The sequence below is a fragment of the Filicampus tigris genome, chromosome 18, assembly GCF_054856515.1.
Source record: "Filicampus tigris isolate MCC_2025a chromosome 18, RoL_Ftig_1.0, whole genome shotgun sequence".
NCBI lineage: Eukaryota > Metazoa > Chordata > Actinopteri > Syngnathiformes > Syngnathidae > Filicampus > Filicampus tigris.
In genome coordinates this window covers 12,955,192-12,970,724 of record NC_141234.1, presented here as the reverse complement: position 1 = coordinate 12,970,724, position 15,533 = coordinate 12,955,192, and the positions used below count along the sequence as shown (strand labels likewise).

The 15,533-nt window shown below is 38.9% G+C and overlaps 1 protein-coding gene across 1 annotated transcript in view; it reads right to left on the bottom strand.

Annotated features, from left to right (window-relative positions):
* The window catches only part of thsd7aa (thrombospondin, type I, domain containing 7Aa), an 87,207-nt gene extending 85,289 nt beyond the window's left edge, over nt 1–1,918 (bottom strand). Inside the window, exon 1 of the mRNA XM_086014346.1 lies at nt 1,497–1,918. Coding sequence (XP_085870472.1) covers nt 1,497–1,644 — 148 coding nt within the window. The 5' untranslated portion in view covers nt 1,645–1,918. The remainder of the gene's footprint in view (nt 1–1,496) is intronic.
* Between the last annotated feature and the right edge of the window lie 13,615 nt (nt 1,919–15,533).

The window sequence follows — 15,533 nt, the reverse complement described above, 5'->3', positions numbered from 1 at the left end:
TGGATCTGCATTTGTGTCTTTGTTGGTACCTCATAATTATAAGGGTACCCTTATGAAATGTTTATAAATTGGATATATAAAAACAGTAATAGTGAACTCGGGGTTGCCAAATATTCACGTTTGCTTTGGCCCTTTTTATATAAACCTAATTAACACATTACAAAACCCACCACCACCGCCAACTATTTTTGTCAGTTAGAATCAGTAGCACCACAGAATCTGTGATTTAACAGAAAGGTTGTAAAATAGTGACAACATACTTACTATTTAGATTTGCCATTGATTTATTATTATTTATGATATTTGCTAAAAAGTTTCATTTTGATGCTCAATGTATTCTTAAGCAACTCATAAACGCTAAAGCAAGTGTTCTCAATGTAAAGCGGTCGTATTTATTTTTCCAATCTGTGCACATCAGTGAATGATTATCCAAATAATTTAATATTACATATATATTACATTATTGTCATAACAGGAGAAATACATTGCAAAAGGTAAAACAACAATCTATATATATTTTTTTACTCACATATTAGAATATTAACAAGTATGGATTTTGTTCAAGACTCCACTCAAAGCCTATATTGATCCAAAGCAGGCTGAACTACATTACTGGAACTATAAGCATTGATCAGCCGGTACTATTGGGGGTGAAACCAGCACATTGATCCAGCGTAACACAGAGAGAGATTAGCCCAACGTGAAAGAAAAATGCAGAGATCCAGCTGCACCCAAAAGGGCATTCCCATCTTCACAGATTGGGGGATCCATCCTCCTACCCCTGCTGCTACCCCTCCTCCCCCATGCTTTATTCCCCTCCATTCTGCTCACTGGAGCATGTATTAGTATTGTGCCCCTCTGACCATGTGCTCCTCTCTCCCAGTGAATGAGCCTTGAGTGGTGCAAGGCACCACCCAAAACAACTGTGTAATTGTACCTCCCATCTTCCTACCCCAAACACAAAAATCCATCCACATTTATTAATTGGCATTCATCCCCCCCACGCCAAAACATTCACTCCGGCAGCTTGTTTGTTTTACTCTTACGCCACAACGCTAACTGTATTTGTCATCAATTGCACACGTGTCAAACTGTGATGAATGACTCCAATAGAAGGCTGAGGAGTCCCAGCTGCCTTGGGAGAGGTACAGCCAAAAGATATTAAACACTGTCCACTGCTATCCCCCAGTTGTGGGGCAGAGAGACATTGACCTGAGGGATTGCAGTATATCTACCGTATACATATCCTATACAGCAGCAATTTATGCCTGCCTATGCACTAAAACGACTATAAATTCAACTTTGTCTACACTGGTCCTCGTAAAGCATGATAATAATTCCTTAAAGTGTACAGCGCTACTACTTGTTTAGCAGCTTCCTTGAATGTTGTGAACTTGTGATGACAAAAAAATGGCTCTAAATCAATATTGGAGAAATGAGTAGTAGAGAACGGGATCATCGTTTCCAAACCCAAGGGGATGGAGTGCGAAACATACCTGTTTGCCAAATGTACGTGGGTTTAACTCCCACTGCTGCTTGTGCATCCAGTTCCCAGATGAAGAGAAAGAGCAGCGCTAACCTCCACAGCAAGGGTACCCTTTTCAGCACCCCCAGCTTTCCAGCAGCTCCGCTGGCCAGCCCCATGGCCACTGCCACTGCGCAGCAGGCACCGTAGTTCCCAATGCAGTTAGGAGGATAAAAATAAGAAGCCAAGCCACGAGGTGAAGATGAACTCAAGCGCGTGTGCCTTCTTATGCTTTGCTTTTGTCCACCCCAGTTTATCCAAGGAGTGGTAATCCTAGTCGATGCTGGACAGAGGACTCCACTTGCTCTTCTCTGTGTCTCTTTTGCTCCTGGCGCCTTAATGAGGGAGAATTGTGTTTGGCACCAATAACACAAGGAACAATAGATCCAAAAAGCCAGCCTGCTGCTGCTGCTGCTGTATGCTGGGTTGATGCAGCACCTCCCTCCCTGCCTCTCTCTCTCTCTCTCTCTCTCCCTCTCTCCCTCCCCCCCTCCCTCCCTCTCTCTCTCTCCCTATCTCTCTCTCATACACACACACATACACTACATATATATATATATATATATATATATATATATATATATATATATATATATATATATATATATATACACACACACATTCGCCCACTCTAATCTCCCTCCTCCTTTTCAGACCCACTTCAGTCCAAACAAACAAACAAGCAAACAAAAATCTTCATTGTTATTATTATTATTGTCTTACATTTGTACTTGAGTATTTTTATCAAACAATGGCATGGATTTGTTTGGCAGAACAATAAAATGCATGCACCCATTGGCTAAAACAGTGAGTCTCAACCAGTGTGCCGCTCTTAAAGCGGAAGTCAACGCAAACATATTTTTTTCAAGAATATATTTTATGCAAGCACATCCGCCTCACAGTTCAGAGGTCGTGGGTTCGATCCCAGCTCTGGCCTCCCTGTGTGGAGTTTGCATGTTCTCCCCGTGCCTGCGTGGGTTTTCTCCGGGCACTCCGGTTTCCTCCCACATCCCAAAAACATGCATGGTAAGGTGATTGGATACTCTAAATTGCCCCTAGGTGTGATTGTGAGTGCGGATGTTTGTCTCTGTGTGCCCTGCGATTGGCTGGCAACCAGTTCAGGGTGTCCCCCGCCTACTGCCCAAAGACAGCTGGGATAGGCTCCAGCACGCCCCGCGACCCTTGTGAGGAGAAGCGGTACAGATAATGGATGGATGGATGGATGGATATTTTATGCAAGCCCACTAGTTGAAACAGGGCATTCTGATAAATATTGTTTGTGGAATAAGTGTTAATCCACTCGTTTTTAGCCATCTCTGGGGGCGGCCATTTTGTCTTCTGTCGACTGAAAATGACATCACAACTGCTCACAACGACCAATCACGGCTCAGATTCAGAGAACAGGTCAGCTGTGATTGGTCGTTGTAAGCAGTTGTGATGTCATTTTCAGTCGACAGAAGACAAAATGGCCAAACCCAGAGATGGCTAAAAATAAGTGCATTTTTCTACCTAAATTATATTCCACAAACGCAAAATTAATCATAATGCTGTGTTTCAACTAGTGGGCCTGCTGGGAACATATTCTTGAAAAAATCATGCTTGGGTTGACTTCTGCTTTAAGGTGTGCCGCAGGAAATTGTAAAATTTCACTTCAAGCGGAAGCTAAGTAGCTATTTTCTAATTTGGCTCGGACAAGTCTATGCTTTTAACTGTATGGTACAGTTGACGTAAAGGCCCTTTTCTATTCCACATAAGGTCATTAAAGCAAGTCAACCCAAACATATATTTTTTCAAGAGTATGTTCCCAGCAGGCTCACTAGTTGAAACACGGCATTCTGATTAACTTTCCGTTTGTGGAATATAAGTTAAGCAGCAAAATGCACTCGTTTTTAGCCGTCTCCGGGGGCGGCCATATTGTCTTCTGTCGACTGAAAATGACATCGCAAATGCTCACAGCGATCAATCACGGCTGACCTGTTTTCTGAATCTGAGCCGCGATTGGTCGTTGTGAGCAGTTGTGATGTCATTTGCAGTTTATTAATAAGAAAGTGGGTTTCACATACATAAAGGATCAAGAATAATGCCTGAAAATGCCAATATTGTTCCAACAAGCTTCTTTGGTGTTTCTTGCAGGATCTGGTTTTAAATTATGATCTATGTATTACTTCAAGAAAATTTCCAAAAATGTCCTTTACGAGAAAATGTTCTATGCAGCCCAACTAGTCTAAACGTGGCATTCTGATTAATATTGTGTTTGTGGAATATGAGTTAAGATGTAAAATCAACCTGTCTTCGTCCATCACCGGGGGCGGCCATTTTTCCACTTGCTGTCAACTGAAAATGACATAACAGTTGCTCAGGTAACGACCAATCATGGCTCAGCTTCAGAAAACAGGTGAGTCATGATTGGTCGTTACCTGAGCCCTGAGCAACTATGATGTCATTTTCAGTCGACAGAAAGTGGTAAAATGGCTACCACCTGACGGGTGGGTTTTGCTGCTGAACTCATATTCCACAAACACAATATCAATCAGAATTTAGACTAGCTAAGGCACATTTTCTTGTGAAGAGCATTTTTGGGTTGACTTTAAACAATCATAGAAAAATAGTTCGGAGACTAAGATGTTCAAATCCTGTATGGTTTCAAAAAATACTTTTGAGTATTTTTATTAAGATGAAAATTTTAGAGGTGTCAAAATCAATGATATAATTGATCATTGCCAGGCTTTTGAAGAGCTTGCTGATGAGCTGATTATTTTGAATCCGGTGTGTTGAAACATGTACGATAGGTGACCTCGAGGACTGGAGTTGGTTGACTGCACTACAGATATTCTACTACATTTCACCAATTAGACTGACACGCAAAAGGCAAAGTTTTCCAAGTGACAATTCTTTGTGAAACAAGGCAGAAACAATAGAGTAATCAACAGCAATGTAATGTCTTGCCTGGTGAGCCTGCTGTGCTGTTTTATGAAATAACATTTCTTAACTGAATTTGTCTTAATTTGTTATTTCATAACATTGTAATTACAATTGTTTTAGTTGGCGTAATATTGTTGGGCAATGTCTGAATTTGCACAGTCCTATATAATATTTGTGTCTATTTGAGTTTATTTATTGAAGAAATCATAAGAAATCACTCACGTCATTAGTTCTTTTGACTGAATTTATTATTACTCAAGTAATTATGTAGAGGACTTTACTTGAGCTAACTTAAGTAAGTCCTACTTGAGTACAGTTTTTGACTACTCTACCCACCTCTACATTTTGGGGACATACTGTGAATCTGTTTCCACAATCACGCATGCCTATGAGGACCCAAAAGCAGGGCCTCATAAGGGAACGTATATCATGGGGACCTCTTAGTATGTGGGCCCTCATTCCAGAACTGATTATTGATTAGGAAATGTTTGTTACTTCAAACAAACAAGCTGCGTCATCAGTAGGTAGATGAGGTACAGTGTGAAGTTGAGTACCAAAAGCGCTATACAAGTGACAGCCCATTGAACACTAAGCACTAAACTTTACAAATTGGTCACGGGAGTGAAAGGGCTGGCAGGTCTCAAGAGGGGAAACTTTGCACACAATCTTGTGTATGGAATCAGAGGAGGGCAAACTGCTGCTATTTAAGAGGAAGTCAACCCAAACATATTTTTTCCAGAAAATGTTCTGTGTAGGCCCACTAGTTGAAACAAGGCGTTCTGATAAATATTGCGTTTGAGGAATATCAGTAAAGCAGCAAAATCCACCCGTTTTTAGCTATCTCCGGGAGCAGACATTTTGTCACTTCTCTAGACTGAAAATTACATCACAATTGCTCAGGGCTCAGATAATGACCAATCACGGCTCATTTGAGATAATGATAGTCCTTGAACGCAACCCACACTCTGACAGTTTCCCTATTAAGATACGTATAGAATCATACACCTCTATCTTTTACCATTTACCTGTATTCACAAAGTTTTTTTGCTGCATGTAAATGCCAATAGGTGAGACTGATGTCATTATACCATTTGTGACGTTTTGTTTGGTGGCGTGCCGTGAGATTTTTCTATTGTAAAATAGGTTCAATGAAGGTAGGGAAAAACTCTAAGGGAATGCGCCTTATGAAAGAAATTCGCAACAGCTCTTTCTACCTTTGTAGTCAAACTAATGCTACAAAACAGCCAGATGAAATATGAACACACATCTTTTGTGGGGTACATCACATGAGTTGTTGAGCTCCCAGGCATTTATTTGGATCCCTTCCCTATCGGGAACAAAGAGAGCATAATCCAAGTATCATATCAAAGTAAATCATCCTTGAAAATAGGTTGGGCTAGGTGCAGTCAACAACTGCTAGCATGCTTTTGCATCACGCTGATCTCTTCATTGTCCCCCTGTGCTTTGGCTTAAGACTAGTAACCAGATTGAGGGGCCAACGCAGTGGGGGCATGCTTTTAGAGCCCCAAAAGTCCCACTTCAGGCTGTCTGCTTGTATACTCCAAAAGAGGATTTAACTGGGTTATTACACTCGGTGTCAGTACAATCTCTAGATCATCACACAATGAAATAGGGTCATGGTATCTGCGCTAGGTCGAAATATTTGTGAACCTGCTTACCTGCCAATACACACTTTGCACCTGTGTAGGTTTGTCGAACATGTCCATTCTATACAAGACAAAATCATCCGGTCCCATCTGAAAAGTGAGGCACTTGAAAATGCACTGAAGTTAACCCCATCAACCACCTTTGGTATGAAGGACGTAGGAGGGAGCCACTTCCTCTGATCTAAAATCCCCTCGGGGGAGGCTTGTATCCGTGATGTCCATCCTCACAAATGCACTTCAGGATAAATATGCTGAATTTCCCACTTTCATACACCGCAATCTTGATATGTGTTTTCCCAGAAAAGTGGAAGATGTTATAGCAGCAAAGGAGATTCTTATAGTGGATCCTCGGAAGCCCCCTGACGTCCTGTACACAACATAAGGATTTGCTGATTTAAAACCACTGCCACGTGTGACGTCCTATGAGATGTCATTCTCATCTGCCTATCTACAGTCTATACTGTCTACAGGATTCACATCAGACTTTGTCTTTTTCTTTTGGTGGCCTTTTTGCGGCACAAAATGAGGACCTTACTCAATAGGAAGAAAAGCTACAGTATACGCAATTCTGTGATTCACATTAAATATAGAAAACTCTTCGTCTAAAATGTGCTAAAGGTAAAGGTAAGGTACGTTATTTTATTGTTTGTTTAAAGGGGTAAGTCAATCCAAAAATGTTCTTTACAATAATGTTGTATGCGCCCCCACTAGTCTAAACACGGCATTCTGATTACGATTGTATTTGTGGAATATGAGTTAAGAAGCAAAATCCACCAGTATTTACCCATCTCAGGGGGCGGCCATTTTGTCACTTGCTGTTGAATGAAAATGACATCACAATTGCTCACGCTCGGGTAACAACCAATCACGGCTCACCTGTTTTCTGAAGCTGAGCCGTGATTGGTTATGACCTGAGCCTTGTATGTATGAAACTGATGTTATCAGTTACATTTTATTTTAGACCAATTGAATATTACCAATTAATTTTACACAGATTCATTTGTTCTTGTTGAATTTACGAAATTGTATTTTGTTTAGTGGTTGCACTTAATAAAATCCTCTGGCTCCAAATACATTTTTTAAGTACACTATACATTTACTTTACATATGTACAGTATCTGGATCCAGATGATTTTATTTCGTACAAACACTGGTTGAAAAAAAAATTGAGAAATTAGACAAATCATTTTTTTCAGTAGTAGAAAGTAGAAGGCTCAAGGTGCTTGATTTTGTGACTCAACTGTCACATGCCTCCATTACTGACAAGTTAAGACCATTTATTCATTTATTTATTTAGTAATTTTATGAGTATTTAAGAATGTTATCAAATTGCATCATCGGGGAAAGAAGGGCCATGGTGTCCCACCTAAAACAAAATATCTTTCATAAAAAGGAAATAACAAATAACTAAATATACTTGGTTAGCTCGCTTTAATATGTTCATCCAACTAAAGAATATCATTCTTTATGGACAAATTCACGAACAGCACTTTGCCGTAACAATTTCAAAAAGTCACGCTAACGTTTTGTTTAATGTAACATTTAGCCGATACCAGAAAATGAAAGGACTAAGAGTACCATTGTACAACAATTTGACCCTGATACAGATTTAAACAGTATTTTCAGTGGGAAACTTTTTTTTTTTAAGTAGTTTACTCATCTAACTTCCGTACAGATTGGTTCCTACTCTGTGTCTAGTCTGTGTGAAAGGTTATCTGCTTGGATACAGTACAAACACACCTGTTGTTTTTTCACTGTGGATTCCATCATGTAAAAAAAACGAAAAGATTTGAGCAATATCGCATAGGCAATTGTATTCTATTTGTCTTTTCTACACATATCTCAATCAGAAACAGTGACAGAAGTGTGTGGTCTGTAGCAAAAGTCCTAAGGAAACATGTCTGACACAACATGCGACGCCGCTCAGGGGTGGAAACAGTTGCACATCCCTCTCTCGCTGACATCACTTCCTTGAACACAAACAAAGCCTGTGGGCCAGATCTCCAACTTCATTTCATCTGGCGCATGCATGATAGCTTGCCGCAATTTTTTCTTTCTGTCAAAATTAGCCATAAACGTGATAACCAAATGACGGGGCAATTATGTTATTTGATGGGGTGAATATTAGGGTTCCCACACAGAAGATAAGGGACAAGAGATTTAATTGCCTGCAGCTTTGGCTGCTAGTCTGTAAATAAATGCAGCTCAAGTCTTAGCTAGCGGTTGTTATGGATGCCATATGTTTAAAGAAAAAAAAATGACAGCGGAAGCTCCCAGCAACATCAAATGAGCCTCTCGTGGACACTTCAGATAGAGGCAAAGCAATTAAAAATGTTTTTACTATATATTCATTCCTTCAGTCTGTTGTGAATGTTGGATTAATGTACTTCCTTTATTTCCTAGAATGAACTATTGATTTGGCACTTCGCTAATAAGAAAATATTTAAGACCATTTTAAATGTCATTTAATCTATTCTTGCTTACCCAAAGATCAGCAGTTTTGAATTTTGTTCTCTTATTGCACCCATTGTGAACTGTACTATAATCTCAAAATCAATGTACGTAACGAACTATGAATTTCGGCATACGATTACACACCTGGCGATTATACCTTTGTATGGTTTCATCGCTTTACCAGGGCCCTAAGGGCAACAATAACTATGATGTGATGGGAAAAAAAAAAGTTTAGCACCCGAGCCCTCGAGCGTTCCCTTAGGGATCAGCATACTGCAGTCTAATAATAGTGTAATAATGTAATAATAATTAAAAAAGAAATAAAAACCTACTAAAATGAATATAGACAATGATCATGCTAAGAGATAAAAACTTTACTTTCGCATTGGGAATCTACTTTGTAGATTGGGCATTTTATTAGCCATCCAGATGCAATAAAATTAGATTTCTATTAGAGAGGATTTTAAATGTGAATTGTAATAGCCACTGTGGGACATTTACTGACCTGAAGGCCAACATCTGATGGTGAACCATTTAGTGGAATTAAGTTTGTTTGAGGGCTGCAATGTGTAACAGACTCTCTGAACCTAATCCTAATGTTGTACTTGCATGATGTGGCTGACTAAATTCTTTAGAATGTAATTGCTTGGTTCATTTCCCCCATGAACAGCAGCTTTGCGCCGGTTATTGACACACACCTTAAAGTGATTGTAATGGCCTTTGTCAGTCCCTCCAGGATTTCGCTTGTATTTTTTATGATTGTTGCGGTCTAAAATACCTAATTTTTTGGGGGCAATTTTCCCAAAAGTTGCAATAAAAGTTGCAATTTTTTTATTTATTTTTTGCTCAAAACCTCATTTGTTTGCAATCAAGCAAACTTTTCCATCAAATTTTAAGTGGATTTTTACAAAGGTGTTTGAAAAAGCAACAGATATTTACGAATGTGTGTATGTTTTATTGGGCAACTTAAATGCTGTAGCGGGACACATAGGACCACACACTTCCTAACCAGACGTATGACAAAAATGCTATTTGAATATGGACAAAATAAATGCATATGTGCAAAATACATGCTCTTAATATTTTTTTTTTATTGCATGTATGAAAGATCCATTATCCTAACCTAACAACAAAGGGTTTGAAGCAAACAACAAGCTAGCCATATATGGTACTTTTTTTTCCAAATGCAAAGCATTAAAAAATACCATTCAAGGGTGGCACAAAACTACTGAACAAGAAACTAATATTAAGTGTATTTTATGCGTTTTTTTTTCTCACAAAAAACAACTCACTCAAAATTTTAATATTATGGAGGTACAATGTTTGTCCCGCATATCAATCTAAATCTGCATGAATTAGGCCTATACAGACCCACTGTACGCATCAAGCCAACTTTATTTATACAGCCCTTAATCACAAGTCTAATCACAAGTCTCAAAGGGCTTCACATGTCCACAGTTGACAAACATTAACGAAATCTAGTGGTAATTGGTGTTATTACAACATAAAACTACAGTCGATCCTTGCATAGTCACAGTTTGACACCCACGGATTCGCATATATCTGCTGATTTAAAAAAAAAAAAAAAAGTCGCTATTTTTTAAATTTTTGTCTTCCCCCACCCACCCTATTTCCCACGTATATTGGACGCTTAGAAGATCTTTTTTGAGGGCGTTAAAAGAATACCAAATAGAAAAAAAACCCATCTTTTTCCTTTTTTTTTCCAATTACTCAAGGGGCCACTCAAATTGTGGTTGCTGCGGCTCACAGGCCACCAGTTGCCCATCCCTGGTCTAAAACATAAATACCACATACAACAAGCATGATCCCGAAACACTTTATTAGCTTTTCACACGCTTACAAATATCATCTGTAGACACAGTACAGACACACAGTGTACAGCACTTGAACGTAAATTCTGAAGATGAAGAATTACTGTAGCCATGCAGTGCTGTGTCAAGCAATGAACATTTGAGTGCACAGCAAAGTGTAGGGTTATTGAACGTCAATTGTCCCTGGCCTCTGATGCTCCGCTCCGCTGAGAAACTCGGCTGCTTTGTAGGACGCTGGCTCCGACCGATTAGCAGTTAGCGCTAGAATGGTGAGCGCTCCGGTGTTTACTGACCCGAAACCGCAGGATCCGTGCAGTGACAACATGAACTGGCGGTCATAGATTGGTTAAGCGATTCTGCTGAGCTGTTATCACAGATTCCACTGGTGTTAGTGTTGTATTGTTTGTTTTGTGTATTGTTGTATCAGCACCTTTGGCATGAAAAAAATTGTCATAGGGGCATAAATGCAAAGTAGATATAAGCACCTATTTTCCTTTTGTGTGTAATTGTTACTGATGATGTCAGAAGAATAATGCGTATGAAACAAAAAGTGGAACATATCTTCAGTGGTCCATTTCACAAAGCAGGCTTAATGAAAACTCAGAATATGCTAACCCTGAAATGAGGGAAAGTCTGACTTTTCCGTTACAAAAAGGGAGGTGACTCAAACCAGAGAAAATGGGGTAACTCCAGCCGATTTCGGAGAGGGAGACTTCAGCTCTCAGTTAACGCAGTAACAGACTCTGATCCTCACCTAGTCGGGAGCAGGTTTAACTCAATGAACCTTGAGTTTCTCTCTGTCTCCGCCCTGTTTCAGAGCCACACACTCCATTTCAATTTCTCATTCATTCCATTCGCAGGCTAGTTTTGGCATAAAACAAAAACCGGAGTCAGTACAGTATATGAGAAGTCCATTCGCCACTGCATCACTGAAAAAAGTTTCTGTTGAATTTACTCACTTTTATTTCTTCAGGTTGTTGCACAAAATAGAATCATCTGCATGAAGATACTATTTTTAAGTAGACTATAGATCTAATTAAAAAATGTATCTGGCTCCAGAATATTTTATTTCGTGCAACTACCTGACGAAATATAATTGATTAAATTCAACCATTTTTGTCAGTGTACCCATGTGAGATGCTGAGGTCTTAACTGTTTGAACAATGTTTTTATATTTCATACGCTGTTAAGTGCGCTTCTCCCCCGTGAGATTGCACCTAAATGAAATAGATTAATAGACGGAAGCAAGCAGTTTTCCTCTGTGTTATTATTGTGATTGCAAAGGAGTTGAAACTTCTGCATGTATTGACCCGAGCAACAATGTTCTCCCATGCCCCGCCCTCGTTGCCATGGTGACTCTTCCATTCATGCTGTCTTTTCATAGTTGTGATGCACGTGCTTAACTCCAGGTGAAGAAACTCAGAGTTGAGTAAATATGATTCAAATGTTCTGTTGTTCTGGAACCGGAAACTCTGAGTTTCTTATCTCAGAGTAGATCAACTCAGACTTCAGGATTAGACTCAGAATTTGTTGAACCTGCTTTGTGAAACGGACACCTGAACAACAAATCTTATATCTTATCTCTTATGTGCATGCACTGGGGAAGCCGGCATTTTTTTTTCAGTTGTTATGTTAGAATATAATAAAAAAATACTGTTTACATTTTTTTTTCAATTGCCACTTGAAAAATGAAAAGAACGAATGGTACACAGATTGACTGCCCTTCAGATGCAACTTGAGTGCTTTTACACTTTAACAAAATCAGCAAATACCACTTGAGTCTCACCACTTGTGCTGGAGAAAAGAGTGTCTTGACATCAGTTGCTTTACTCCATATGGGCGTTTCTATTTTTTATGCTAATCACCAGACACATGCATCAAAGTTAAGCTCAAATGGAATACATAGACAAGAGCCGAACAAGAGTGCAGTTTTTGCTAATCCCCGAGGCTTGCTTATTTTCCTCCCATTTCTGGGCGCCAGCAAAATGTTACTGAATACATAAGTACATTAGGCTCAGTAAAGTGCCATGGCAGGAGCAACAGTGATAGTTTGGACAGGCCTGATTAAAAATCAGGTAAATTTGATGTTGTCTGACTCATATTACTCACTCTGACTGTTCAAACATAATATAAATCAGATTAACATGGGTGCTGCCTCTGATGAAATAACATGCTTGAGCCCTTCAAATAATCCAGTGGCACTGTTTGAACACAACCTAATTGGTTCAATTTGTCATATTCAATTTGTAAGACTGAATGAAATATGAAAGACACCCGATGCAAGGTCTCTTCTTCAAATGGTGTCATTCTTTGACATGTCAGAATTTGTTTATTTTAAAAAATGTAATTATTCAGGAAAACACACACTATTTTGACTCATTTGGATGAGGGCTTGTAGCGTGGAAAAAAAGCCTTGCCAGTGCCACTCTTAAGGCAGCACTGAGATTTGACTACATAATTACACACAGCGCGAGCTGGCATGCATTACATGAGCACCACACCAATTCAGCAGAAGCGTAAATTAGCGACCATTGTTAGCAAACACATCTTCGAAATCGCAGAGCGATGATTTAAAGTTGATATATGTCCGTTTTTGTCATTTTTAAAAATGTTCACGTTAATGGCAGAAACCCCTTTCACGTAAAAATAAAAAAATTAACATAAGTGTTGTTTTACAGGACAGCGACGCTATCCAAGCAAAGCCATAGATTTTCTAAGTAAGGAAATGTTTTGCCTGGGACGCTCCTGTCCTCTGTTTGGCCTGTATAAATACGAGAGTCTATTACACCAGTGCCCCAGCTGTCAAAAAAAAAAAAAAAAAACATCACTGACCCATATTCTAGGAATATCACTCACTCTTCAGTACAAACCTTGAATAAAAGATAGACATGCGGTGACTACACACCGCAAGGAGAAGTAAGCTGCAAGTGTGCTCGTAGAAAATGTAGGATTGATTTTAGCGTCACTGAACCAGATCTGTCTATAAATTGAATTTCATATCACTTCATTTGATATATGGTTGCTTTGTTTCCCTGCAACCTGCGCTTTCCCATTATGCGGCTGCATGTAAAGAGCTATCGAATGCTGGTTAAAGCGTGACGTACCCAATGTTGACTTGAGTGTCACAACGATGTTTGTACCTAGTTGCGCAGATGAGGTAGAAAAAAACTCAAACTGAAGCCTGAAAATGTGCAGGATAGCTAAAGCCACCCTTTTTTCTTTTTTTTTTTTTTTTTTAACCCTGTCATCAGAAATGAACCTTAAAACCCTCAATTTCTCCTCTTGGGATCAAGATTATCTTAATACATATGAGCTTTTGACAATACAGAATATTCTATTTTGAAGCTAAAATGATGTCAAAATATGACTGATTCCAAAACATTCAAGCATATGAACAATAATTAGCTCATTTCGTCAATCACAGATTTGAGGAAACATAAAGCGAAAGCATGAATCGTTTCTTACAACGATGCATTGTAGGAGACAAGGGCTCGTCGTTGGAGATATCATATGTGGGGCGCACATTGAGTACACCAAGGAGCAATAAGCACACACTTGCCGATTTATTTCCTGTGTTACATCTCCTCCCATAAAAAAAATGTAAAAAAAATAAAAAGGTACAAACCGTATGTGTTTACCCCATTTCAGAGTGACAGTTGTGCATACTTACTGAGAGTTCAATTGAAATGCATAACGTGTTATGGAAATTTGTGTCCTGTCTTCAATAAACAGAAAAACTGTTCTTGAAAAAAAAAAAAAAAAAATTGGGAGTCTTTTCTTAATCTAAAAAAATTGTGACATTCACAATCTTGAAACTTGTCAATTCTTGAGCTAATATAACAGCTAATACTGTCTTCAGTTAAAGAAGCAGGCAGTCGTTGGTTTGAATTAATTTTTTGAAGCAGCCTTTCATTTGTCAGTAATAATAAAAATAAAATAAAGTAAGATAAAAATACAAAACATAGTTTTGCGTTCAGGGGTCAGTACTACTATGAACATCAGTCTTGTTGTTTTTTTTGTTGCATTAAAAGAAGAAATTCGAAACATAGGCTTGCATTTTCAATACACAACAACAAAAGTAGGTCAGAGTATTTCTTTAACAAATGTTATGAAAAGTACTGAAAAAAAGGCTATAAATACAATGTAATCACAGCTCCCCAATATGACATACTGTAACAGTGATATTGATATTATGCTTAGCGGATTTAGTTTAATCCTTAGAGAGTTGCACCAAAGCCTAACTTTCAAGCAGCGGGCTGCTGCCAATGGTAAAGTCTGGAAATTGGAGACAAGTCAGTTTTGATCACAGGCGTCCTTGCTTTGACTTTTACTGGAATATCTCAAGATGCAAGAATTCACATTGGAGCTTTGGAGGATGAAACATGTTAAATGTTTTTTGGGGGTTTGGTGTTTTTGTTTAGTTCTGTTCAACGGAGTTGCCATGCCCAAGGATGGCATGAAAACCTACATATTGTGCACTCTACCGATTCGGTAACGCCGTTGCGGAATCATTCGGCGGCAAGCGTGTGATTGGTGTTAAGCAGCATGACAAGCAGAGGGAAGGATTGCACCAGACCTGGAGGTTCCTGTCTCTGGGAAGGAATAGCACTGTACAGCTCTCATTGGTAGAGCCTCAAAGATCCTGGGGGGTCGCGGGGAGTGCAGAGTGGGGGTTTGGTTGGTGGGGGATGGGGGAAAATGGGGTTAGAATAACATGGGAAAGGGGAGAAAATAAGCATGTGTTTTTGAGCCTCCGTATTGCAAACACATTATAAACTTTTTTTTTTTCTTAATAAATCATTTGGGCCTTTTGTAACTCATGACTTCACATCTGCAAATTAGGTTAAATGGCCTTAATCTCAAAAATGTGAACAACATTCCATTTGAAAAACTATTCTCAAAGGCAATGAAAACAAGATTCTATTTATATCGCCTGCATACATATACCAAAAATAAATACATTTGAAAAAAATATTCTCAAAGGCAATGAAAACAAGATTCTATTTATATCGCCTGCATACATACCCCCCCCAAAAAAGTAAATATCTTATGTAACTATTTTGAGTACAATTCGAAAAATAAATTCAAGTTACCGTGATTAATAAATTGTGTGGCAAATAGAATGCTGAACGC